The sequence below is a fragment of the Ictidomys tridecemlineatus genome, chromosome 10 (genome assembly GCF_052094955.1).
Source record: "Ictidomys tridecemlineatus isolate mIctTri1 chromosome 10, mIctTri1.hap1, whole genome shotgun sequence".
Classification (NCBI taxonomy): Eukaryota; Metazoa; Chordata; class Mammalia; order Rodentia; family Sciuridae; genus Ictidomys; species Ictidomys tridecemlineatus.
Genome location: NC_135486.1, coordinates 125,082,935 through 125,109,850, shown reverse-complemented (window position 1 = coordinate 125,109,850; position 26,916 = coordinate 125,082,935). Strand labels below are relative to the sequence as shown.

Below are 26,916 nucleotides of genomic sequence, written 5' to 3'. Positions count from 1 at the left end.
TTGTGTGAGAGACAAAGAACTTTCTAGCCTGTGTTGTCTGAATCTTTGGTAATCAACATATCCACGTAGGTCCAACCACATTCTTGTTTACACCACACTCTTTCGAAAGCTGGTCCTGAGACCGACCACACTGGATTAGAATCTTTCCCCAGCTGACAGCCCAGAACCCTCTCCTGGAAGGGCCTTTGGGAACAATCTGAGTCCTTGAATTTGAGCCCTGAGTCACAGAAGGCAAATCCCTCCATGTTTTGAATTTTATTTTGTTTTTCCATCTTGCAGATGGCGTCAATAACTAACAATCTCTTCCAAAGGCAGTTTTATATAAAGGTGACATCATCACATCCAAGAACTGATAGGAACTGAGGAGGGGCACGTGTCACGGGCATCACTGCAAAGAAACAGGAAATGCCCTCACACCGCGTAAATCACAGAAATGCACACACCGGAGCGCCCAGCCTGGGTCCCTCCAGGAAGAGCCAGCCCACCACAGATTCTCTTGTTGGTTCATGCACTGGAGACACACAGGCAGGAAATGCCCAACGAAAAATACACAGAGAGCCAGGACACAAGACACAGAGACGAGCTGCTGCTGCTAGAGTTGTTTATTGTCACTGTGCCCTGGGTGGGGGCTCCAGTGTCTTCAGCGTTTCTTTTGAGGGGGGTGGACCGTCCTGACTCTGCCTGTCCATCCCTGCCTTGCCCACAGCCTGCCCTTTTGCTGGGCCTGGAGATGCTTCCTTGGTGGGTCCCCGGGGTCTCACTCAGGCGGGGTGAGTCCTGGGGTTGGGGTCAGGGGCTGGCAGGCCCGGATGCTGCCTCTGGGTCATTCCTGGCAATCCTGTCTTCATGTCTGGTTAGAGTGTCCGTGGTCTGGCCTCATCTGGGGGAAGAAAGGACAGAGGCCTGGGTTCAGGTTCAGCCTCTCCCACTCCCTTCCTCTGTGACTCCAGAGAAGAGCCTGACCCTCTCTGGTCTCAGTTTCCCCCTCTGTAGACCAAATGTCCCTCTGTTGGAAAGGTTCTGCGTTCCTCTCTGTGTGCTGGGAAACTCACAGCTCCTCCTCCCTCCCTCCCCGCACACCTTCAGGCCCGACCTTTCACGGCAGAGACACCTCCCCTGGCCCCGTTGTTCCCTGGCTCCTTACCTCCAGCTCGGCCTCAGCGCTGGGCCTTTTTCCTCTCTGAGTTCTGGAACTTGGTCACTAGTTTCCTCTCGTGCCCTCCAGGGCTGGGGCGGTTGGTGTGGGCAGCAGCTTCTCTCTTGGTGCGACCCTTCCGGCCTCCACCGGCTGGTACCCAGAGAAGGAAATGGAGGTGAACCGTGATGCAGGGGAGAGGTGGTTGATGGGGGTTGCCAGGGTAGAAGGGGCAGGGACATTGGAGGGGTGTCACCATGCAACCAGGGGACAGCAGCACCCCTGCCTGCTGTTTCCCCATATGTGGAATGAGGGTCCCCCAGATGTGTGATGTCCCGTGGCTGAGGGGTTAGAAGGACATGACTTATGGGGGCCACAGGACCAGTTGACTGGAGAAGGGCAAGACCTGGGGGAGACCAAGGAGCGGGGACCTGGGGTGACGGAGGGGCTCGGAAGTGGAAGGACTGGGGAGGTGGCGGAGTGGCCTTACCCACGTGAGGGTGGGCCAGGCCGTAGAGGTCATACTCATCCAGGCTGGCTTCTTCGTCCTCTGGGCCTGGGGGCTGCCGGGAGGGGCAGGTGGCGGGGGGCAAGGTGGCCATCATGTCTGGCCGCTCTCTGCCTCTCCTCTTCTCCTAGGGCTTTGATTGTGTCTGGTTTTCGGGCCAAGCGCCTGTGCTCTCCGGCTCACTCAGCCCGACTTATAAGGCTGGCCTCGACCACAGACTGGCTTTAGGCCTTGGGGCCTGTCTGATGCAATCTGGTTTTCCCAGAACCCAGCCCATAAGTGCTGGTCTTGGGAGGGGAACCAGCAGCTGGGCCACTGCTCCTCCCTCTCTGCTGGGTATTTTTCCACAGTGGAGACTCCCGCCTCTCAGGGGGAAGAGGGAGGAGGCAGGGTCTGGGCATAAACAGTCCTTGAGATCTTGGCCAGCAGAGACGGAGGGCCTCACCTGCGTCACTCCTTCCAGTCCAGCCTCCACCCTCTGCCACTGGCTCCTTCTGGGCCTGGGTCTGGCCACAGAGTTGCCCTCCTGCTGTTCCCCATTCAGGCTCCAGCTCAGGTTGTGGTAGTCAAATATGGAATGAAGAAGGAGGGAGGGGGGACTTCAACACACCATGTGCCCTGCGAGTGCTTCCCACCTCCGTCTCTTTAAGGAAAATCCCCTTAATATCCTGCATGGAGTCTCTGAGTGACCTTCTCTTCCTCTCCTGAGGGAGAACAGCCAGGTGGCTGAGAACACAGACTCTGCAGCCTCAGGCCCTGTGTTCAAAGATGCAACCCTCTCCTGCCTCTGTGACCTTGGACATGTCACTTCACCTCCTGTGCCTCAGTTTCCTCTAAAGACCAAGATGACATTTTATCTACACCGTAGAATTAGTGAGAGGAGTGCATGAGCGAATTCACGGAAAGGCCCTCACAGCGGTGCCTGATGCTGTGCGAGGGCTACATAAACGCTGGTCACATTTTCTACTATAATGCTCTCACTGTGATATGTAGGGGACAGAAGAAGTTAATTTATAATAAAATGATAAAAGCATAGTCTGCTGGGCCTGGTGGTACACACACCTGTAATCCCAGAGACTTGGGAGGCTGAGGCAGGATTACAAGTTTGAACCAGCCTGGGCAACTTAGTGAGACCCTCAGCAACTTGGTGATACTCTGGCTCAAAATAAAAAAACAGAAAGGGCTGGGGAGGTAGCTCAGTGGAAAAGCAGCCCTGGGTGGGTCCAATCCCCTGTACAAAAAATTATTAACTATTGTGAATTTAAGGATGAATTAAGTGTGACTTTTTTGGTACTAGGGACTGAACCCAGGGGCATTCTATCACAGAATTAGGTCCACAGGTCTTTTTTCTTTCTTTCTTTTTAAATTTTATTTTAAATTTTGAAACACAATCTCATTAAGTTGGCCAGGCCAGCCTTGAACTTGAGATCCTCCCACGAGTGCCATGGCACCTGTCCTTAAATGTGAATTTGATAGGAATTAGTATAAATTTTAAGTTTAGATAAGAAACATGTGGAAATGAAATATTCCATGTTTGCCTAAAGGATCTAAATCATATGAGTCATTTTAGCCCTGAGAGGTGCCCACCCACATTTTCTCCACCCTGCTGTCTTTGGCAGGGAGGTGGACAGACAAAATGTTCCTCGTTTTAAAAAACAAACAAAGCACTCTGGTTTCCAATGAAGCAAGACTTTCTCAGGCCAGGCCAGCTATGAATCTCTGCTCACACTCCTGTGAATCTATTAAATCCTGTGTCATCTCAGTGTCACCAAATCCCGTCCTTCACCCAAGCCCTCTCATAGCCCAGGGTCACCCTTGGTTCGCTCAGAAGCTGTCCTTCTGCTTGCATTCCTGAATCAACTAAATTTAGCTTTTGTTTTCCTGTGGGTGATGTGTGAGTTCTTTAATACTCAGGAAACAAAAGTGAAAACGGAAGGTCTCTCCAATCAAAGCAGAGTTGGGATAATAACAGACCAGATGACAAGAGGAGGAAAAGAACCCTAATTTAAACACAGATAACACACCAAGATAAGGTGACATGGAGAAAATTAAGAAATATGTGTTCCTGGGACATGGTGGTTTGGGTTTTGGTTTTTTCCTCCCTGGTATTGTGGATTGAATCCAGAGCTACTCTACCACTGAGCCACGTCCCCCAGGCCTTTATTTCTTATTTTGAGACAGGGTCTCGCTAAGTTACCTAGAGCCCTACTAAATTGCTGAGGCTGGCTCTAAACTTGTGATCCTCCTGCGTCCCAAATCGGTGGAATTACAGGTGTGTGCCACCACACCTGGCCACGCCCTTTTTGTTTTGAGACAGGGTCTTGCTGTATGGCTGAGGCTGCCTCCCAGGTAGTTGGGATTACAGGCCAGTGCCACTCAGCCCAGCAAGAGGTGGGCTTTATCACTCTGGTAGCAAAATAACTCCTCTATTATCAAATGGGACAGGGTTAGGTTTCAGGTTCAGATCATCAAAAATAAGTTTTTTACTTACCTGAGTATCTAGCAGGACATGGGACAATACTTAACCATACGGAGTTGTTTGGGCCCCTTTCCCTCTTATTGTGACACCCAAACCACCCCCTCGTAGATTTTTAAGGAGTCCCATATAGGGAAGTTTCACCTTTTGGCCTCTGCCACCAGGCTTACTGGGTGACAAGCTGAGGGCTTTTGGGCACACTTCTTTTTTTTTTTTTTTTTTTTCCTTTCTTTTCCTAATGCTGGGGATTGAGCCCAGGGTATGACACATGCAAGGAAAGTGCTCTACCACTGAGCCACACCCAGCCCTCCCACTTCTGGGTCTGCTTACTCACCTATAAAGGGACGACAGTGAGAGCATCCATATGTGAGAGGACTTGGCCCAGAGCAAGGCACATGACTTACTCCCGTTTCTCCATTATTCAAAAACTGCCAGATGCAGTGGCGCACTCCTGCAATCCCAGTGACCTGGGAGGCTGAGGCAAGAGGACTGCAGGTTGGAGGCCAGCCTCAGCAATTCAGTGAGACCCTTGTCTCAAAAAGGGCTGGGGATGTGGCCCAGTGGTAAAACACCCCTGGGTTTAATCCCCAGTACAGGGGGTGGGGGGAGCTCTGAGGGTGACTTGCTCAAGGTCACACTGCTGGTGAGCGATGAATGATTTGTACCCACGGTCTACCTGACCCCAGTTCCAGGGCTCATTCTAAGTCCGCCCAGCTGACCAAACACTGGCAAAGGTTTGCCTCCTCAATGTGTGGAGGCACCTGTCAGGGGTTCTCTCTCCCTCCTTCCTCCCTTTCTTCCCAAATGGTCCTGCTCGGGACCTGGTGTGCTGAGGATGCAGAGACCCACCATAAGCTGTAAATTCTGGAATTTCTGTGCAGTGAAGCAGATGACTCTTCAGCATATCAACATACATTCTTATCCAAAATAACACACATGCTGGCCTGGTGTCGCGTGCCTGTAATCCTAGCCTCTTGGGAGTCTGAAGCAGGAGGATTGTGAGTTCCGAACCAGCCTCAGCAACTTAGCGAGGACCTAAGAAACTCAGTGAGACCCTTGTTTCAAAGGCTGGGGACTTAGCTCATTGGTAAAATGCCTCTGGGTTCAACCCTCAGTACCAAAGAAAGAAAGAAAGACAAATGACATTAACATGGGTCAGGTAGACTGTGGGTACAAATCATGAGATTAATAATGGTACTGACTATTCTGGGTAGAGGCCAGGGTGAGGGACTCATGAGGATTGAAAAGCCAATTTTTTCTTTCTTTTTTTAAAACCAGTGCTGACTACATGTTGCAAATTGTCATGGCAGAGTATTGGGAAAAGTTTTCAAATAGTAACAATCACGCCTTGGGCAAACCTCATTGGCTACCACACTGCCACTGTGAAAAGCTGGCTAAAAAGTCATTCTTATAAAGACTTAGTTAGCATAGTGCCTAGAAGGTGGCAAGTGTTCCATAAATGTTTGCTGTTTTAGTTATTCTTCATTAGGGCAGGAGTCTTGTCTGTCTTATCATTGTATCCTCGACGCCTGGCACACAGTCAGGGCTTAATAAATGACAAGGTGAATGAATATATGAAGCTTTGCTGAGGTCAATACTGCTGTTCAGCTTCCAGATTCTCTGCTCTGAGGGATCTGAGGGGCCCTGCCCTAGTTACACAGAGGACCATGAAGACATGTGATCAGCTGCAATGGAGCCAGGCAAGGGCGTCTTCTTTGGCTTTGATCTTGCAGGTGTGGAAGGAGGAAATCTAAACCCTGGGGAGAAGGCCAGGCAGAGGGCCAGCAGTCAAAAGAGAAGGTATTTCTGGGAAATGCTACACGTGGACTTATAGGGCCCCAAAGATGACTCAACGGGAAAAGTCAAGAGATGAGGTTTTACGTCCTGCAGCCTCCAGCTGTGTGTAGCAGCAGGCACGAGGAAGTCTGCATTCTTTCTGCTTAGGGTCATACCTTGTGACATTCCAGCAGGTTGCCAAACACACCTATTACAACCCAGCAGGATCCACCTGCAGTAAACTCAGGGGGCTGTGGAGCAGGGGTCTGTGTGGTAGACAGCAAAACACACCCAAAGCCAGGAGTTAAACAGGAATCAGAAAGTCCTGGATAGTTTGAGGGATATACAGAAGTCACTGACTCAAAGGATCCAGAAATTTCCAAGGCATGATGTGTTGATCAAGATTATTAAATTAAGATTAATAAAAAAGGCTGAGGATGTAGCTCAGTGGTAGAGTGCCCTGGGATGAATATCCTGCATGGCTAGGGGACCCTAAATGTGTCGCTAAGACCCCATAACCCTGGTCTAGAGAAACTCAAATTTTACAGCTGTGCTTGCAATTTTCCTGGCTCTGTTATGTCCTTAGCTTGAATATAAATGAATGATGTTTTCTTATTTATTTAATTTTTGGTACCAGGGATTGAGCCCAAGGGCATTTAACCATGGAATCATATCCCCAGCCCTTTTATTTATTTATTTTTTATTTTGAGACAAGGCTTCACTAAGTTGCTGAGGTTGGCTTTGAACTTGTAATCCTCCTGCCTCAGCCTCCCCAGCACAGGGATTACAGGCGTGAGCCACTGCGCTGGGCTTTTAATACATTTTTAAATGAAAAAAAAAAATCACTCCTACCAGAAGGATCTGAACCATGGACCATGCGTGCCCCATAGAGGTGCAGTTGCTGCCCTGCTGTTCTGGACAGTGGTCAGTTCTTGGGATTGCCTATGGGCTACTGATTTTCAAAGGTCAAGTTCTGAGGAAGGTCAAGAGGATTCCCAGGGTGATCTTTTGAGATCAGCTTGGTGGCTTTCACTCTGAGACATGCGTTGGTCCAGATGGGGAAGATGGATTCAGTTTTGCAGGGCTGTCAGGTTAGTGCACGCTGAGTTATGTTAGGAGACCGGGGCGCCTCGTGGAGCTGAACCCGCTGTGCTGCTGGTGCAGAACCTGAGCTACCATGCTGCTTCAGACCCAGACCCCTAGGGGCCATGAATCGGGAGGGCACCCCAGACATTGATGGCGCTGTCTTCATCGCCCCCTAAGGGCGACCCTGAGCCCAAGCCCAACACAGCCCTGGGCAGCCTAGAGCCTGAGGCTGTGCTTCTGTAATCCTTTTCTTGTGAGAAAATATCTTTTAGTTACTGAAAATAAAAAGGAGAGACTATGGGATGTACATACTCTCCATAATGGTGATGTCCTAGACTGGAACTATAGAGAATTTTATTTTCTCCATTATATATTTTAGATTTTGGACTTAATATTTATTTTTGGCACAGGGACTGAACCCAGAGGGGATTAACCAATAAGCCACTTCCCCAGCCTTTTAAATTTTGAGACAGGGCCTTGAGAAGTTGCGAAGGCTGGCTTTGAACTTACAGCCCTCCTGCTGTAGGATCCCGAGCTGCTAGGATTGCAGTGGCCACCACGCCCAGCTTTACAATGTATAATTTACAAGCAGACAAAAGGCAATTTTTATGACTTAATGTATTTCATCCTCTTCCTTCTTCATATTCCATGCATATGATGCCACCTTCTGGTGGCTTTTTGTGTATGCATCAGGGACAAAAAGCATTGAATTGTCAACAGTTTCCTGTACCTGTCTGCCTGAGGTGTTTGAGCTGCGCCCCTGAGTCCAACCCCTGGTACCAAAACAAAACAAAATACCCCCCCCCAACAAAAAACTAAACAAAACAAAACAAAAAACCAAATGTGTTTGACTCAGTCAGGGAGATGTGCAGATGAACTGGAGACATGGAGGTGAGGACACAGATAAATATGCTCCAGGCGCCTCTGGAGAGGCCTAGGAGACTGACATGAAGAGGGAGGTGGGTTTGGTTGGGAGGGAGGGAGGTGGGAAAGAAGACAGGGATACCAGAACATGAACACATTTGCTTTTTGTGGGTGGTTGTTGTTGTAGATGAACATGATAGCTTTATTTTATTTTATTTATTTCTATGTGGTACTGAGGATCAAACCCAGTGCCTCATGTGTGCGAGGTAAATGCTCTACCACTAAGCCACAACCCCAGTCCCACAATTGCATTTTTAAAAGACCACTCTGGTCAGAAGAGATTTGGGGAGAACATTTTATATAGCTCCATCCTAGTGGTGGATACTTATCCCAGAGAAATCCCCACATAGGCCATGAGAGGACAAGCAGGAGGTCACTCATTATGGCATTGTGGCAGCAAGTAATGGGAGGCAATTTAGAAGTCCACCATCAGGGGTCCAAATGACTAAAATGTGGGTAGCTGCTTTGAAATGCCACATGCTTATTCTAAGTCACATATTAGAAGTACTAATATGTGACTTATTCTAAGTCAAGGATAGTTCTAAAAAGTAAGTCCTGAATGGAAAAAGAAATCGAATGAGGTTTATAGCACAATGCCAATAAGCCTGGGTGTAGTGGTGCACACCTGTAGTCCCAGCTTCTTGGAAGGCTGAAGCAGGAGGATTGCAAGTTTGAGGCCAATCTGGGAAATTTGGCAAGACCTTGTCTTGGAATAAAAACCATAAAGGACTGGGGGCGGGTGTAGCTCAGTTTTAGAATGCCCCCAGGTTCAATCTCCAGCACGGCATGATAGACAGATAGACAAAAAAACCCACGATGGGCTTGGATTGTGGCTCAGCAGTAGAGCATTCACTTAGCATGGGCAGGACCTGGGTTCGATTCTCAGCACTACATAAAAAAATAAAGGCATTGTGTTGTGTCCATCTACAAAAAAGATTCTCTCTCTCTCCCCCGCCCCTTAAAAAAATCACGATGAAAATATGAGACCACTGACCACATTTTACAAGAACATTTCCTTGTCCTATTGATGAAAGGGGGAACATTAAAAAAAAAAGTTAAAGGGACAAAAATATATAAACCAAGAGAGAGAGGCTAAGCAGAGCCCAGTGGAGATAGCGTGTCACAAAGGAGAAATGAGCATCTCAACCTCAGCACCTAATTAAAACAATAGCTGGCATGCTGGCATAGGCCTGGAATCCCAGCAACTTGGGGGGCTAAGTAGGAGGATCAGAAGTTCGAGGTCCAGCTTGGCCAACCTACAGAGACCCACTCTCAAAATAAATTTTTAAAAGAGCTGGGATAGGGCCAGGGTTGTGGCTCAGTGGTTGAGTGCTTGCCTAGCATGCATAAGTTACTGGGTTTGATCCCTGGCACCACATAGAAAGTAAAAACAAATAAAATAAGGGCATTGTGTCCAACTACAACTAAAAAAATATTAAAATGTTGAGTTCAATCTCCAGTACCAGGGCAGAGGGGGAGGGGAAGTAGATGGATTGTGTTCTGTGGATGAATACAAGTAAAGCATTTTCTGCAGTGCCTGACACGCAGTAAATGCCCAACAAGTCTGTTTTTATACAACAGATACTTAGTGGTAGGTTGAATATGAGAGGAAAGAAAAGGGTGATGTTGAGGACAGGTACTAGTTCAGAATTATGCTGAGACTGCTAGGTGCAGTGGTGCAGGCCTGTAATCCCAGAGACTCAGGAAGCTGAGGCAGGAGGATTGGGAGTTCAAAGCCAGCCTCAGTAAAAGGGATGCACTAAGCAAATCAGGAAGACCCTATTTCTAACTAAAATACAAAATAGGGCTGGGGATATGGCTCAGTGGTTGGGTGCCCCTGAGTTCAATCTCTGGTACCCCCGCCTCAAAAAAAAAATATGCTGAGTGGGAGGTGAGGTGAATAAATGAAAATGATGATAGATAATTCTTTTGAGAAATCTGGATATGAACGGGAAGACAGAAAGAAAGACAGAGCCCTCTCTTACATGTGGGCAATGCTCTACAACATCTATTTGTTGTTGTTGTTTTTTTGAGACAGCGTCTCCCTATTTTGTCCAGGCTGAGTTCAAATGATCCTCAGCTTTCTAACTAGCTGGGAACACAGGCATGTGCCACTAACACATTTTCTAAGTTAATATATATTTACTGTAGAAAATCAGGAATTAAAGAAAAAATTTTAAAAAATTGTGAACCACAAGAATGGAATCCTAATTAGAATAAGTTATACTCCATGTTTGTATAAGATGCCAAAATACACTTTACCATCCTGTAAATGTAAAAAGAATAAATTAAAAATATTGAAAAAAGCAATTGTGAGCCTAAAGACTCTCCTCATGAGCAACTACAGTGGATATTTGACATTCGGGAAAGCTCCTAAGAACTTCATGAATATAAAATTTGTGAAATGCTTAAATAGCATAATATTCACAAAATGCAGGATGCAGAACTGAGATTGGGTAGACTGTTCCTACCATTCATTGAGCTAGAGACCACAGAGAAGAAATTCAAGTTTGATGGAAGAAAATGATATGTTAATTTTCGGGCTGAAAGTTTCAGTGTGAAGTCTGAGATTTTCTAATACATAGAAAAATATCAGTGGCCTGTTAAGTACCAGGTACTATGCTAAGTACGGGGAATACTTAGATGAACAAAACAGATGAGCCTCACCCCAGAGAGCTGCAAGTCTATCAAATAATCCACTAATACATAATTATATATTATATAGGAGTTCTGTAAGAAATCATAAGGTACAAGATGGCTTTTGACAAACATCATAGGAGCTAAATATTTGTATATCCACATTCTTAATTTCCTGGGGAGATTCTGTAAAATTGTGATTTCTGGTTTAAAGAACGGTTTATAATTTGTTCCTAATTATTAAAAGACTTTATATTTTTTAAGCAGTTAAACTGAGTTGAAACTGCAAAGATCTTTTACAACCCCTGTGGGGTACTCCTTTCCCCATCAAAAATCTGCTCTATTTTTTTTTTTCTTTTTCTGATGCTGGGGATGAAACCCATGGTCTCGCGCATCCTAGGCGAGCGCTCCACTCTCGCTTTTAAGTACATTTGCTTTTTACAGCAGCTTTGGGATGTGGGAGAAGGCACTGAAAACACAAAGCACCATGGTTTGTGGAGTCCTGCACAGGTGTCAATATAAAAACCACATTTCCCAAGAGGCAGCGCGGCACGTCACAGAGGAAGGGCCGCGCATGCCTACGAGAGCCCTCAGCGCTCAACCAAGCTCATAAAAGGAAAAAAAGCGTGTGTGGTTCTCGACGTGCCGCGAATCTTCGAACGCAAGTGCGTTACCATCCGCAGACTCTGAAAAAGCGTTCGCGGGACGCACCCACTGTCGCCGTCGCAATTTCCAGCGCGACGCGTTTGTTCCGCTTGAGATTCGGTAGGTGGGGCTGTGCCGCGGGCCTGGGAACGCCTGAGAAAGGCGGGCACGGAGGGCCGAGGTCCTTCTTCCGCGCTCCGGTTCCGGGCCTCGCTGAGGGCCGCCTTCGAGGGGCTGTGCGCACGCGCCCTGCGCGGAAAGGGGCGGAGTTCGGGAAAGGCGCCTGGCGCCGGCCGCCCCGGGGTCTGCGCATGCGCCCTTCCGTCCCCGGCGAGGGTGGGAAGCCACGCCGCGCCGCGCCGAGCTTGACTAAGGAGCCCGCCCCCGGTTGATCTGTGAGGATGAGACCCTGGACACCTGCACTTTTTTTCTCCTTGTCCCCCAAACGCACAACAGCCTCATTTACTTTCTTTCACCTTCGAGCTACCTCCAGTTAACCTCATTTGCATCCAAGGGCTAGATCCTTTAGCAGCTTTTTCTCTTCCAGTCTCTTCAGTTCCCTTCAGGCAGGCGGTTTGCTCCGTTTGTCCCCTGAAACAGTCCACTGGTGGTTTTCCAAAGCCACCAATGATCTCTGGGTCACCAAGTTCAATGATCAGTTAGTTCTAGGTCCTGAGCAGGATTTGGTGCAGTAGATCTCTGCCCCTTGTTGACTCCCCGTCCCTGCTTCCTTCTCCATCCTTCTGTTAGCACATATTTACCCTTGAGGCTTAGTTTCATTTCCGGGTGTCTGATTGTGAGTATTCTCCTTGGCACATGGCACATGGCACATGGTATGCACCCCCTCTCCCCCACTTTTTTTTTTTTTTTTTTTTTGCATTACTGGGGATTGAATCCAGAACTTCCCAGGGCTTTGGCCCATGTGAAGCAAGCTCTCTCTCTACTCCAGCCGTTTCTAAATAACATTTTGTGACAGAATCTTGCTAAAGTTCTTCAGGCTGGCCTCCAACTTATGATCCCTCTGCCTCAGCTTGCTGAGTATCTGGGGTTACCTTTCTGCCTGAGAATTTGTTTTCAGTTCTTTGACGTTCTCGGTTATTATTAATTCAGGGTTATCCATTTATCTGCTTTATCTTCTGTCTCCTTTAGTGCTTATTTCTCCTACGGATAATTATATGGGACTGTAGTCATACAACAGCTAGCTGTAGGAAAACATTCTGAAAAATGCATTTTTAGGTGTTTTCATTGTGCATTATAGAGCGCACCTATACAAACCCAGACATGTAGCCTGCTGCATTCCTAGGCTATAAGATATAGCCTGTTGCTCCTAGGCTACAACTCTGTATAACATGTTACTGTACTAAATACTGTAGATAATTGTTACAAAATAGTATCTTTTATGTATCCAAGCATAAGGGAAGTTATAGTAAAAATACTAGGCAGTAGGAATTTTTTGGCTCCATTATAATATTATGCAACCACCAACAATATTTGGTCTATTCTTGACTAAAACGGCACTATGCAGTGCATGACTGTTTAATGTCTGGGTTCTTTTCTGGACTGTTTCCTAAGAGGAAGATGGGACTCTTTGTTTCATTCACTGTTATATATCCCTTGTGCCTGCTACAGAGTAGATTCCTAGAGCTGTGGTTGCACATGTAGTAAAAAACAGATCAGTGTCACAGGTGATCAAAGAAAAAAGAGAAATTGGATTTCATAACAATTAAAAACATCCAAGGACACAACTCAAAAAAGACAAAGCAACTTAAAAATGGTTGAAGGCAACTCTCTAAATAAGATACATAAATGGCCAACAAGCAAGCACAAGAAAAGATGCTTCCTGTCATTAGCCATCGGGGACATGTCAATCAAAACTGTAGTGATATCACTTCTGGCTTACTAGGATGGCTGTAATAAAAAGACAGGTGACAGATGTGTTAGTATAGATGAAGACAGTGGAACCTTCACATTGCTGGTGGGAATGTAAAATGGTTTACCCACATTGGGAATAGGCAGTTCCTCTGAATATTAAACATAGAGTTACCATATAATCCAGTGATGGATACCCACACCTAAATACATACTGAGAACATGAAAAAAGTATGTCCATCCAGGGCTGGGGCTGTGGTTAGTGGTAGAGTGCTCACCATACGTGAAGCACTGGGTTTGATCTTCAATACCACATAAAAATAAAGATATTGTATCCATATTTAAAAAAAATATGTCCACACAAAAACTGTATATGAGTGTTCATAGCAGCATCATTCATAATAGCCCCAAAGTGGACACAACCCAAATGGTCATCAGTTGATGAATTTATATACAAAATGTGGTGTACCAGAACAATGGAATATTATTCAGTAGTATGAGGAAATGAGGTGCAATACAGGCAAATCTAAAGAGGCAGAAGTTGGGTACTGTGGTGCACACCTGTAATCCCAGCAGCTTGGGGGACTGAGGGAGGAGGATCAAAAGTTCAAAGCCAATTTCAGCAAAAGTGAGGTGCTAAGCAACTCAGTGATACTCTGTCTCTAAATAGAATACAAAATAGCTCGTGGCTTCGTGTCCCTGAGTTCAATCCCAGGCCCCCCCCCCCCCCCCCCCCCCGCCAAAAAAATAGGCAGAAAGTACATTAGTATGTGCCTAGACTTAGGTGAATGGGAATTGTATACCTTTTTATTTATTTATTTATTTATTTATTTAAATGACTTTATTGAGATATAATTCACATACCATTATAACTCACCTATGTAAAATATATCATCCAGTGGTTTTTTTTTTTAAGAGAGAGAGAGAGAGAGAGAGAGAGAGAGAGAGAGAGAGAGAGAGAGAGAGAGAATTTTTAAAAAAAATATTTATTTTTTAGTTTTCAGCAGACACCACATCTTTGTATGTGGTGCTGAGGATCAAACCCGGGCTGCACGCATGCTAGGCGAGCGCGCTACTGCTTGAGCCACATCTCCAGCCCTGTACACCTTTTTAAAGTGTAGAATTCAGTGGGGTTAGCAACTATTACATTAAATTAAGAATATTTTTTATCCCCTGTCAAAAGTGTCATATCCATTTCCTCTGTCTCCCCCAGTATTTCCCTACTTATCTTTCTATGGATTTGCTGATTCTGAATATTTCTTATAAACAGAAACATAATATGGGGTCTTTTGTGGCTGGTGTCTTTAATTAGCATAGGTTTTTTAGGTTTATCTATGTCATAACGTGTCAGTACTTCATTTCTTTTTATTGTTGAGTAATACTACATTATATGTATAATACCACACTTCCCCATTCATTTTCTCCACATGCTTGCCAACAATTGTTTTTCTTATTTATTTATTTCCTTATTTTGGTACCGGGGATTGAACTCAGGGGCAGTCAACCACTGAGCCACATCCCCAGCCCATTTTGTATTTTATTTAGAGACAGGGTATCACGGATTGCTTAGCACCCTTGCTTTTGCCGAGGCAGACTTTGAACTTGAAATCTTCCTGCCTCAACCTTCTGTGCTGCTGGGATTACAGGCGTGTGCCACTTCACTGAGCAACAATTGTTCTTATGTCTCTTTTTTTATGAATGAAATGGTATATCTCCTTGTGATTTTGATTTGCATTCCCTGATGATAAAGAAGTGGAATGTGGTTTTATGTACTTGTTGGTCATTTGTACTGCTAAAGTTTGGATCTTAAATGTCTCCCAAAGACCCATGTGTTAAAGGCTGGTTGACAGCCTGGAACTGTTGGGAGGTAGTGTAAGTTTTAGGAAGTGGGACTATTGGAAGGAAATTGGATCATCAGGGACATGTCCTTTTTTTTTTTTTTTTTTTTTTTTTTTTTTAAAGAGAGGAGAGAGAGAGAGAGAGAGAGAGAGAGAGAGAGAGAATGAATTTTAATATTTTTTAGTTTTCGGCAGACATGTTTGTATGTGGTGCTGAGGATCGAACCCGGGCCGCACACATGCCAGACGAGCGCGCTACCGCTTGAGCCACATCCCCAGCCCAGGGACATGTCCTTGAAGGGATATTAGATCCAGGCTCCCCTCTTTGTTTCCTGGCCACCATGAAGTGAATAGGCCTCCTCTGCCACATGCCCCCACCATGATGTGCTGTGCCACCACGGGACCAAACAGCAAGGCCAAGTTGCCTCAGCCTGAAACCTCTGAAACTGAGAGCCAGAATAACTTTTCTCCTTATAAGTTGATTGTCTCAGGTATTTTTGTCAGTAATATATGTATATCTTTTTGAGAAGTTTCTGTTTAGATAATTTTGTCTGTGATCCGAGATTAGAGGTCCTAATTCATTCTTCTGTATGTAGATATCCACTTGTTCTTCTACCATCCGTTGAAGAGACTATTTCCGCATTGAGTTGTCTTTGTACGCTTTTTGTAACTCAGTTGACCTTGGATGTCAGGGTTTATTTCAGTGTCTAGATTCTGGTCCATTGATCTACATGTCTCTCCTTAACAATACCTCACCATCTTGAGTACTATAGCTTTGTAGTAGTTTTGTATTTGGGAAATATGGTTCCTCTGACTTTTTAATTTTCAAAATTGTTTTGGGTCCCTTGACTTTGCTTATGAATTTTAGGATGAGTTTGTTAGTTTTTACAAAGAAGCCAGCTGGGATTTTCATATGGAATGCTCTGAATTTGTAGATCAATTTGAGGAATATTGTCATCTTAATTTTCTGTCTTCTAAGATCCATTTATTTAGGTCTTCTTAATGTCTTTCAAAAGTGTTTTATGGTTTACTCTGAAGAGTAAAGATTTTATACTTTTATTAAACTTGTTCCTAAGTATTTTGTTTTCTTGGTATTGTAAATGGAATTGTCTTTTTAATTTCATTTTTGGGTTGTTTGTGACAGGTGTATAGAAATACAATTGATTTTTGGTAGGACTTCCCCGTATCTTTTGAAGGAATGCAGTTCAGCCCACAGGAACCACTAATGTCCTCTCCCTTCCCCACCAGGCACCTTATACGCCATGGCCCTCGTGTCTGCTGATTCCCGCATCGCAGAACTTCTCACAGAGCTCCACCAGCTCATCAAGCAAACCCAGGTAGGAAGCCACAGCCCTCCAGAGGAGCATCAGGACTGTGACACAGAGCTGAGGAGGATTGTGGGTGGGACTTGTGTTCCCAGAGAATGTGAATGCAGGAATGCAGAAGGTGAGGGGGAGGTGTGGGGCATGACTGGGCCTCCTGTTGGATTTTCTGTAGTGTACAGGATTTCCGGGTTCTTTTTGTTTAGCAGCTGTATTGGGAGATAATTCACATAGCATCCTATGCCCCATTTAAAGTGTGTAATCCAGTAGTTTTGAGTTTTTCAGAGTTGTGCAGCCATGTCTATAATATACATAATGGCGGATACATGACAGTAAGCATTTGTCAAAACCACACACAGGGCCCTTGTTAGAGCACGGACTGCAGTTAGTAGTGTGTCAGTACTGGTCCGTCCTCGAAGCAGAGGAGCGACGCTGAAGCAAGATGTGAATGATTGGGGAAACTGCATCGAAGAGAGCAGGAATATGGGGACTTTCTGTGCTGTGTGCTCTGTTTTTTTAAACCTAAAACTGCTCTAAAAATAGTTTACTAATGAAATAAAATTTGAAGAACAGAAAAAGACACTGGCACAGCATTAGAGTTCTGTTCAGTTTATCATCATCCTGGTTGCCAGAAAGACTCTCAGGAGGCCACTCAGGTCTGCCAGCTTCTATTTGACCTGGTCAGCTTCCAGAAGCAGGAGTGGTCTTGGCAGGCGTCCGGGCACCTAGTGTAAGAGTGAAGGAACACCATATTCTCTCGCTCTGAGTCTCTCTTAGGTTTTGCTGTAAGACTGACTTCTTTCATCACATAACCCCTGTGAACATTCTTTGACCTCAGACGCAGGATGCCAGATGCAGGCCCCCCCTTGTCCTCCTAACCTCACACTCACCAGGAGAGCATTTGAGTGCTCCTCTCCTTTGTCAGTGGTAAACACTGTCCATACTTTTCCACCCATGGGAGGTGTTAGATTGGCCGCTGTGCTGTCTGGGTGGCTGGCAGCGGTACCGTCTCGTCCATTCCCTGTTACTCCATCCACATGGGTCAGTTACAAGGAGCAGAGTATTGGGCTCTCTCCACCGTGAGGCTGTGCTCACTGTTTGCCCCACTTTGCCACATGGAATAAAGGCACAGCCTATGCCTCATATACTTAAAATATCCCACATCAGAGTTAAAAGGAAGAGTTTTACCTTCTCGTGAGGGGTCGTCCCTGCCTCCAGTGTCTGTAGCTGTAACCCTGCTCCCAGGGACCAGTATATGGGGAAGAATTGTACCAGTACATCCACCTTCAACTTCTTACCCCAGTCAATTGATCACAGCTATGTGTGCTAATTTTTGGACTCTTGATTCTGTTCTATTGATCCATGTGCTAGTGACACACCTTTGTTCCTCTTTTTTTTTTGGTGGCCCTGGGGATTGAACTTGGGAGCGCTCTACCACTTAGCTACATCCCCAGCACTTTTTATTTTATTTTGAGCCAGGGTCTTGCTAAATTGTTGAGGCTGGCTCCTGCCCCAGCCTCCTGCATTATGGGAGTGTGCCCCTGTGCTGTTATGTTTTTGTTTTTGTTGTATAGAGCTGGGCTTTAAGCATGCGAGGCAAGTGCTCGACCACTGAGCTACACCTCAGCCCACCTCATCCTTGTGATGATTGTAGCTTTGTAGTAGATTTTGAATTGAGTCCTTCAACTTTTGTTTTTCAAGATTGTTTGGGCTAATGTGGGTTCTGTATGGGTTTGAGGATAAGTTTGTCAATTTATGCATAGAAGTCACCGGGAATTTTAATGGTGATTCCATGGAATCAGTAATTTATCTCTTTTTGATAAAGGGTGTCATTAAAGGATAACTCATGATTTAATTCTTAATGGCTTTTGTAATGTTTTGCATTATTAGTCAGGGGAAAAGCTTGTCTTGAACTTGTACATTTGGATTGATGGGATGGGGCTCTGGCCCAAGATGCAGGGTGCCAAATGAAGGCCTCGCTCCTGTCCCCTCAACCTCATGCTCATAGGAAGAGCGATCGAGGAGTGAACATAACCTAGTGAACATCCAGAAGACCCATGAGCGAATGCAGACAGAGAACAAGAGTGAGTAGCGGGGCTCAGGAGGGAGGGGCTGACCACGTGGGAGCTGACCGGGAGTGTGGCAGTCACTGCTTTCACAGGGGGCTTTTGTATGTATCTTTGTATTCCAAAATGAACTGCTCCGTGGGCCAGAGGGCCAGTGTTCCCTTAGGCTGAGTGACCTTAAGTGACCCAGGAGACTGGTGATGATGGACTGATCAGCTCTAAAGAACCTCAAAATCCCTGCCTTAGCTGTGGTGGTGTCTGAGCATGAACTTGCTCAACAGGAGCTGTTGGCCCTTGGGTACACCGCGGAGACAGTAAAGCCCAGGCTCTGGGCCCTGGCCTCTCTGAGCCTTCCAAATATGGCTCTGGTGTCCTGGGAGCAGTGCCCCGTGGCCGCCGCCCGTCGCCCATGCCTTCTTACCCTGTGCTTGCTCTACAGTTTCTCCTTATTACCGGACAAAACTGCGAGGCCTCTACACCACCGCCAAGGCCGATGCGGAGGCTGAGTGCAAGTGAGTACTGTCCCGCCCTGCTATTGCCCTCTTCCCTTCCTAGTGGGGCGCTGGGCTCTGGGCGCCCGCGCACTAGAGCCCCCAGACTGGGTCTCCTGTGGAGGAGAGTCATCCTGCCTGGCCTCTGCCCTGGTTCCTGCCCTCCTAGTGCCTCCTCCAGGGAGGCCTGCCGCTGGGTACCTGGCGGCACAGAGTGAGTCTGGTCCCAGTACTGCCATTCCCTAGTCCTTTGCCCTGGAGCACACCTTCAGCTGAGACTCTGTTCCCTCTTCAGGAAAGCTAGGATAGTCACTCCCTACAGGATTGTGAACATAAAATGGGATAAAGCATAGATAGTGCCAGATGCCAGGGTTGGTGGGCTCTTGTGGCCATGCCCCACGGTGGAGATACGTTCTGTATTGAGGCACAGTGATAATAAAGGCTGTTTTGCAGCCTCACTGTGCTGCTGGGACCATTCCAAGTACTTTTTGTGTTTATCTCATTTAATCCACACAGCACTCCTTTGAGTAGTTTGCAGAAATTACCCCCATTTTACAGCTAAGAAAACCAGCCTCAGAAGGGTTACATAATCCACCAGAAACCTGGGTCGAATCCTGTATTCTTTAATACCCTGCTAGATGACAAAATGGTACCTTTCCACAGGGTATATTTATTTTACATGAATATATGTCATAGAATAGGGCAAAAGTTATTAGTGTTACTAAGTATAGGCTATTACTTTATTTATTTACTTTTTAATGCAGGTTGTACCCAAGATGATAATTTCATGATTACATAATAAGCTGTGGTCTGCAGTTTAAATAACCGCTGAGCTTGTTCTGGGACCTGGGATGCCAGCTGTGGGCCAGAGTCGCTGCTCAGCATTGCTGATGGCCCCAGGACTCTTCTCTCCTTCCGTGTGGCTCCCTCAGGCTCTGTCCTGCATTTACCTCCTTTGTTTTCTTTGCCATCTGTCCCTCTGTTTGCCCACGGTTCTGTAGGCTTTGCTGATGCTTATCTGAGTCTGGTGCTGGGCCATCTCTGCAGGTGACACAAGAAAGGGAAGAACCCTGCCTTCAAGGGCCCAGTCCAGAGAGCAGGCCTCAGGACTGGGGAAGAGGAGGGCAGGACACCAGGGCCTGTTGTACTGTGGGCCTCAGCCTGGGGGCCGTGCAGGCCAGTGAAGACTTAAAGCAGGAATGAAAAAGAATGGTTGGGTGGGTTCAAGGCTAGGTAGGAGACTAGGCCTGAGATCTGATAGAAGTGAATGGGACAGTGGCAGTGGAGACTGGGAGCAAGGATGGGTTCAGAGCCATTTCTGAGCTGGGTCTGGGTGCACACCTAAAATCCCAGCTTCTCAGGAGGCTGAGGCAGGAGGATCAAAAGTTTGAGGCCAGGCTCAGCAATAGTGAGATCCTATCTCAAAATAGCAAATAAAAATAGGCTGAGGATATAGCAGCTCAGTAGTAAAGCACCCCTGGGTTTAATCCCCAATATGGGGCGGGGGAGCCATTTCTGAATCAAATTAGGGGCCAGTTAGCAAAGGGGAGATTGAATTCAGATTCTAAGGTTTCCAGCTTGGACAAAGCAGAACAGAAGGGTGGGGCTGACTCAGGCAGGATCCACTGGATTCTGACTGAGGTGTCTTGAAACAGCTTCCTCCTCCTGGCTGGCCAGCCCTCCCCACCTTGCCCCCTCTCTGGTCCGCAGAGTATCATCTGGCTGAAGTCGGGCCGTTTTTCACTCACTGAGGCTGGGGTGGCTCGCAGAGTCAGAAGCGTACCTTTTTTTTTTTTTTTTTTTCCTTTTTTCTTGGGTACTTCGGGCCTCATACAGGCTAGATAAGGCTCTACCATGGACCTGCAGCCCCAGTCCTTCATTTGAGTATAAAAAGCAGACTGTACTTCCCAGTCTGACTGTTCGCAGAGTGAAGAGACTCTGGAACCAGTTTGGCGTGGGCCACCGCTGGCACTGCTCACAAGCTTAAACATGTTAAGCTTATTTGGTGGATGCAGGGCCCACCCTGAAGTTCTGCTGCTGTTTTACTTTTTCAGACTCTTTAACCTTCTTTCATTTGCTCCATAAATACTGAATCAAACCTTCTCAGCCCAATATTAGGGTGGAAAGGGGCATGGGCACGAGGGGTACTCCAGTCTAGCTGGGGAGGACCCATGCAGCTGGGTCTCACCATGTGCCCTGATCTGGCCACTATAACACGAGTCAGTGGTTCCTAAAAGAAAGAGTCATTCTTTTCTTTTTTTCCCTCAGTGCTGGGTATTGACCTGGGGCACTCTACCACTGAAACGGTGTCACTATGGTGCCTACCTGCAATCCTCCTGCCTCAGCCTCTCAAGTCGCTGGAATTACACTACAGCTCCCAGCAACAGAGACATTCTTATATGTCCCTATAGTACAGAGTTCTCAAATTCAGGACAGTAATTGAGATACATACTGAGGAACTTGAGACCTTCTTCATATTTCATCATTTTCTGCTCATGTCCATGTAGTAAAAGGAATGGGCCATTTTTTCTAGTCGCCATTGCATTTAGTGTCACATCTCTGTCTCCTTGAATCTAGAACTGTTCCAGGCTGTCTTGGCCTTTCATGATGTGACATTTTTAAGGACATAGGTCATCTTGTAGCACATCTCTCCATGTAGATGTGTCTGACGTTTCCTCATTGCTAGATTCAGATTGTATGCTTTGGGCAGTGGCGGCACAGATGTAAGGTCCGTGGTGCGCCTACTAGAAGGCTCGAGGTGCTGTTTGTCCGTTGGTCAAGGTGGTGTCTTTGGCCTTTCTCAGGTTTTCATAATCAGTGAGTATCTTCTGGGAGATACTTTGTAACTATGCATACATCCTGTTTCACTTCAGACCTTTGGTTTGAGTTTCCATTTTATGATTCTTGCCTGAAGCAATTGGGATTTCACCAGGAGGTTCTCATGTCCAGATAGGGTGGATAACCACTTGTTTGGTATCTCACAGAGTAGAACTTTGGACATGCTGTACAAAAACTCTGTCCTCCAAATGGGCCCAGCATCAGTGACCAGCCTTTCAGAGTTTCCTTTGATCTACTGGCTTTTATTCTTTCTCTGCTCTCTGGACTTCCTGATTGCCAGTGTCCTAGTGTTCCCAAGCCTGTGGTGGCTAAGCTTCCCTTGCCCCACATATCAACCCCACTGAACTTGAGTGCTTCGCACAGTGGAGTGGCAGTTCACCTGCCCTCTTTGGTGTAGCCGCTCTCTTCCACTGTCCCCTGGCCTCTGCCTGCTGAGTGCTATGAGTCACTTGCTCTGGACACCCACAGGGTCACATTCTGGAATGCTGTATTGTGGTTGTTCATGTGTCTCCTTCCTGTTGGACAGAGTCCTTTCTACCAAGGGGTGTTTAATAAAGCTTTGCTTAAGAATGGGCTGGGGTCTGCTCTGGGAGCAGGTAATAAAATGACCCATAATGGAGCACATTGCTCTTGAAATGCCCTCTGGGGTGGTTCCCCAAGATCTCAAATAAAGAAGCCTGCCTTGACTGGTTGCAGTGGTACTCGCCTGTAATCCCAGCTATGCTAATGCTGAGGCAGGAGGATTGCAAGTTCAAGACCAGTTTGGGCAATTTGGCGAGACCATGTCTCTAAATTAAAAATAAATAAATAAAAAGGACTGAGGATGAAAACCCAGGGGAGTGTCCCTGGGTTCAATTCTCAGTACCCGGACAGGAGTAGTAACCTGCCTCCATGAAGTTTTGTGATATCTCTGCCAGGTGACTTGGGTTTCTATCAACTTGGAACCTCCATAAACTGACTTCCTTAGCTTCCTGGGGCCACAAGTCTGTGCAGAGGTCTGTGCCTGGTTGTAGTCTTGCATGGATGAGTTTCCTGCGCTCCAGCGTTGCTCTTAGCCAGGACAGTCTCCACAGCACTGGCTCTGTCCTACCTAGAGAAGGCCCCGGGTTCTCACTTCTGTCCTCATCACCTCAGCAGGATGTTAGAGTGGCCTGAGCCGCAGCTGCTTTTCTGCAGGATATGTTACGTACTCTTAGCACAGGCAGCCCAGCTAGACCTGCCTTCCTCCATAGGATCCTTATCTTAAGGCCTCGGGCCTGTTCTTCCTGCTGCCTTGCCATTTGTACTTTTAGCTAAGCCAAAACTGGGGTTTTAGCTTGGTGACAGAGCTCTGGCCTGGCATGCACCAGGCCTGATTTTGAGCCCCAGGGACCCCAGCCCAAACACACATGCAGATTACAAACAAACACAGGCATGGATTACTTAACACTCTGAGATGTGCAGCCTTAGGCAGGTTCATGATTGTGAGAACATGACAGAGAACTTAAGCAAATCTAGATGCTGTAGGCCACACTCAGTGTGACCTCTCGATGCAAATAAGACATGTCGTAAACATGAGAGAGGCAGCTGCTGGTATCAAGGGCATATTGCTTTCCAGTTAATTTCTTTATTTAATAAATTGGAGTATAATCTAACAATCAAAAGTGAAGTGAAGGGGCTGCGGCTGGGCCTCAGTGGCAGAGCGCTTGCCTCATAAGTGTGAGGTACTGGGTTCGATCCTCAGCACTACATAAAAATAAATAAATAAAATAAAGATATTGTGTCCATCTACAACTAAAAAAGAAAAAAAAAGAAAGTGAAATTAATGCTCAATCTGGTAGCATAGCCAGGCGCATTGGTGTACACCTGTAATCCCAGTAACTTGGGAGGCTGAGGCAGAAGGATCATGACTTTAAGGCCAGCCTCAGCAACTTAGTGAAGCCCTAAGCAATATAGCAAAACCCTGTCTGAAAATACAAAATGAAAAGAGTTGGGGATGTGACTCAGTGGTTAAGTGCCCCGTGTTCAATCCATAGTATCAAAAGAAAAAGACCCCAAACCCTAGTAGTAGCACAGTCACTGTTATTGAGTGTACTGTACTGTGTGTAACTGCGCATGCTCTACTGTCATACCTCTGGCCATGCAGTAGGTTTGTCTACACTATCACCGCCACACACATGTAGTGTGTTGCATTAGGATGTTGAAATGGCTGTGGGGTCACTGGGTGAGAGGAGGTTTCCAGCTCCCTTGTATGCATTCCTTGTGCCCATTGAACGGTCCTTACATGGCCCGTGTTGTCCTCTGGGACTCTAGTTTGCAGCAGTAGGGTTGCCTGAAGAGCCAAGCCTGGCATCAGCAGGAAAGTGCACGCCCCAAGACCTCTTCTCTGCCTTTCCTACCCTCAGCATCCTCCGCAAAGCCCTGGATAAGATTGCTGAGATCAAGTCGCTGTTGGAAGAGAGGCGGATTGGTGAGTTGGGGGAATGCACTAAGGTTTCCTGAGCAGGCAGAGTGGGGGCTGCTGAGGACAGCCATCAGGCCTTCTGTGGGGAGCCAGTGGCACTGACAGGTTATCACTGCACATGGCCTCGGGAAGGGTTTTCCTCCTGGTTCTCTCTTCTGAGAGGGCCTGTGCCTCCCTCCTTCCTCCCACCGCCCACTCTGCTTCTTGCTGTGGGGGGAACCTGGGGGCTTGGCAGAGCCCATCCTGTGTCCTGAAGCAAGACCACGAGTGGCTGCCACCCAGGTGCTGCCTTCCAGACCCACAGACGCCATTGCCCTGGCTTCCCTGCCTGTCTTGTCATGGTGGGCAGACCCCTCGGCCCTTGGCCTTGTCTCCTTGCCAGTTTGGTTTTGTTTGAAGTTGAGGGGTGCGTGGAGCCATGCCTGAGAGGCCAAAGGTTCACGCTGAATGATTGGTTCTCAATTTTGGGTGAATAGATGATTAGAAAAGTGCCCGGAAGGGTAAGGATCCCTGAGGGTTTTGCTGACGCAGCACACTCAGGTCAGTGGTGCCCAGGTCAGGAGACAGAGGTGACTGCACCTCCAAACCACCCTTTGGAAACCTTCTAGCTCCTCCCCTCAAGGGTGACCACTGTCCCCACACCTCATCACCCTGGCAGTTTAGCTTGTCAGGGCCCCAACTTGGACATCTCGTGGATGGGCAGGGAAGGGGCTGCACCCTTGGTGGTAACTGGGGAGGTGGGGGCTCCCTGCTGAGCTCCTCTGACAGCACAGGGCAGGGTACTGGGGGTCTCAGGGCAGGTGCCCCTCCCTGGGGCCTCAAGGGTGCACCTCCTTCCCACAGCGGCCAAGATCGCGGGTTTGTACAATGACTCGGAGCCGCCTCGTAAGACCATGCGCAGAGGGGTGCTGATGACCTTGCTGCAGCAGTCGGCTATGACCCTACCCCTGTGGATCGGGAAGCCTGGTGACAAGTGAGGGTAGCAGCCAGCAGGGGGGGCCTGGTGTCCAGGCCCAGACTAATGCTCCTTCCACTCACAGGCCCCCACCCCTCTGTGGAGCCATTCCAGCCTCAGGGGACTATGTGGCCAAGCCTGGAGACAAGGTGGCTGCGCGGGTCAAGGCTGTGGATGGGGATGAGCAGTGGATCCTGGCAGAGGTGGTCAGTTACAGCCATGCCACCAACAAGTGAGTGGACACCCACCCGCTGAACCTTGCTCACCACACCCTCTTCCGCTGGCATTGTTCAGCCTGTGTGCACAGCGGGAGAAGAGCTTCCCCGAGGGCACCTGGGCAGGAGGTGTGGGAGGCACTGGGCTCCTCGGGCCACTTTCCCACTCTCCATCTCCCCCTCCTCCTCTTTCTGGCTCCCTGGCTCTCAGTGGGCACCTGGTTACACCCGGTGTCCTCCTTCCCGTTCCCCCCACAGGTATGAGGTAGATGACATTGATGAAGAAGGCAAAGAGTGAGTGTCCACCTGGGAATGGGTGGCCAGGCTCCTGGCAAGTGGTCTCCCTGGCCCTGGGCTGATTGGGTCTCCCCTCAGGAGACACACCCTGAGCCGCCGGCGCATCATCCCACTGCCCCAGTGGAAAGCCAACCCTGAGACGGACCCTGAGGCCTTATTCCAGAAGGAGCAACTTGTATTGGCCTTGTATCCCCAGACCACCTGCTTCTACCGTGCCCTGATCCATACGCCCCCACAGCGGGTAAGGCAGCCTCATGGACAGGCCTTTCATGACACCTGGCTCCCAGACAGGGCGTGGGGTCATCTTCCGAGTCCTTCCTTTTTCTCCTCTCATGGCCTTATAACTTAAAGGACCTGCATCTACCTTGTGAATCCTTCCTGCCCAGCCTGAGCCGGAGCCTGCCCCCAGTGAGCAGGCTGCTCTGCCCTCCTTCCTCACTTTGACCATAATTGGACCCCAGGCCCAAGCTAGGAGCATGTACCAATGTCTCCTGACTCCCTCCGTCACCCCAGCTCTTGCCGACACTGACACGTGAGACTCTGGTCATTGGTAACCTGATGCAGCTAAAGGCTATTCTCCCTGTGCCTCTAGGACACCTGTCTGCTCTCTGGGCTGTCCTTAATCCTCTCAACACAGGGCTCCTGAATGGCCCCAGACATCCTTGCAGGTCTAGGCTGACCCTTGGGTAGCGAGTCTCTCTTATTTCCCACTCTTTATCCCCTGCCCTGGAGAACAGGCTCTGGAGTAGCAGGGACTGGGGTGAGCAACTGGACCCCTTGACTCCAGAGTGAAAGATGAGGACCAGAGAGGCTGGGAGCTCACAGCGTTCCTGCTGGGCCAGGCTCCAGGCCAGGAGGAGGCTGGCCTGTGCCAGCAGCCTCTGACCAACCCCTCCTGTTTGCCCTGGCAGCCCCAAGATGACTACTCCGTTCTCTTTGAAGACACCTCCTATGCAGATGGCTACTCCCCTCCCCTCAATGTGGCCCAGAGGTACGTGGTGGCTTGTAAGGAACCCAAGAAAAAGTGAAGCTAACTGGCAGACTGGAGGTTTGCTGCTGCCGTCCTCATGGGAGAAGGCAAGAGAGGATTTTCTGGGATCAAATAAATATTCTTCCCCCTCTCCTATGTCTCCTGGCTTTCCTCTGTAGGGGGTGGGGCAGAGGGCCCTACCTGTTCCAGAGAGTCTTCGAAGAGAATCTCTGTCTTGAACAGATTATAGAGATATTTTAAATTTTTATTTTTTGGTGATAATGAAAATTGAACTCACCCATACTCTACCTCTCGGCTGCATTTGTAACCTTCCTTGCCTTTTTCTTTTTTTTTCCTTAATGTTATTTTATTTTGAGGTAGCCTAGGCTGGCCTCGAACTTTAGGATCTTCCTGTCTTAGCCTCC

At 47.7% G+C, this 26,916-nt stretch overlaps 2 protein-coding genes, 1 long non-coding RNA gene and 1 pseudogene across 6 annotated transcripts; 1 reads left to right on the top strand and 3 right to left on the bottom strand.

Annotated features, from left to right (window-relative positions):
- Positions 1 to 587: 587 nt before the first annotated feature.
- Nupr1 (nuclear protein 1, transcriptional regulator) lies at positions 588 to 1,925 on the bottom strand. Its single transcript, XM_005323808.5, has 3 exons — positions 1,626 to 1,925; positions 1,145 to 1,288; positions 588 to 880 (listed from the first exon to the last, which is right to left on the bottom strand). The coding sequence occupies exons 1-2, from the start codon at positions 1,738 to 1,740 to the stop codon at positions 1,158 to 1,160; spliced, it is 246 nt and encodes an 81-aa protein (XP_005323865.2). The 5' UTR covers positions 1,741 to 1,925; the 3' UTR covers positions 588 to 880; positions 1,145 to 1,157.
- Positions 1,926 to 5,381: 3,456 nt separating this feature from the next.
- LOC144367678 (U4 spliceosomal RNA) lies at positions 5,382 to 5,511 on the bottom strand (annotated as a pseudogene).
- A 5,613-nt stretch (positions 5,512 to 11,124) lies between these two features.
- On the top strand, positions 11,125 to 26,642 carry Sgf29 (SAGA complex associated factor 29). 4 transcript variants are annotated; one of them, XM_013357970.4, is made up of 10 exons: positions 11,125 to 11,307; positions 16,143 to 16,231; positions 18,170 to 18,300; positions 18,722 to 18,794; positions 23,996 to 24,060; positions 24,898 to 25,027; positions 25,095 to 25,241; positions 25,483 to 25,518; positions 25,600 to 25,762; positions 26,433 to 26,642. In XM_013357970.4, exons 3-10 carry the CDS (start codon positions 18,282 to 18,284, stop codon positions 26,547 to 26,549), a joined length of 750 nt encoding a protein of 249 aa, XP_013213424.1. In that variant the 5' UTR covers positions 11,125 to 11,307; positions 16,143 to 16,231; positions 18,170 to 18,281; the 3' UTR covers positions 26,550 to 26,642. The 4 variants fall into 4 exon arrangements, with proteins under 4 accessions (XP_013213424.1, XP_005323866.1, XP_040133232.1 ...); XM_005323809.5 differs by having other exon boundaries at positions 11,126 to 11,307; positions 18,225 to 18,300; XM_040277298.2 differs by lacking the exon at positions 11,125 to 11,307 and adding an exon at positions 11,452 to 11,582 and having other exon boundaries at positions 18,225 to 18,300.
- LOC144367508 (uncharacterized) lies at positions 16,810 to 17,572 on the bottom strand. Its single transcript, XR_013426963.1, has 2 exons — positions 17,405 to 17,572; positions 16,810 to 16,941 (listed from the first exon to the last, which is right to left on the bottom strand). It is a non-coding gene; the product is annotated as an uncharacterized LOC144367508 (long non-coding RNA).
- Positions 26,643 to 26,916: the final 274 nt, after the last annotated feature.

Excerpts from the sequence above, each read along its gene's own strand:
- Nupr1 (XM_005323808.5), bottom strand. The coding sequence starts at position 1,740 with ATGATGGCCACCTTGCCCCCCGCCACCTGCCCCTCCCGGCAGCCCCCA. Across the intron at positions 1,289-1,625 it reads CCTGGCCCACCCTCACGTGG|CCGGTGGAGGCCGGAAGGGT; the intron begins GTAAGGCCACTC and ends TCTGGGTACCAG.
- Sgf29 (XM_005323809.5), top strand. The coding sequence starts at position 16,157 with ATGGCCCTCGTGTCTGCTGATTCCCGCATCGCAGAACTTCTCACAGAG. Across the intron at positions 25,028-25,094 it reads ATCGGGAAGCCTGGTGACAA|GCCCCCACCCCTCTGTGGAG; the intron begins GTGAGGGTAGCA and ends TTCCACTCACAG. Across the intron at positions 25,763-26,432 it reads TCCATACGCCCCCACAGCGG|CCCCAAGATGACTACTCCGT; the intron begins GTAAGGCAGCCT and ends TTGCCCTGGCAG.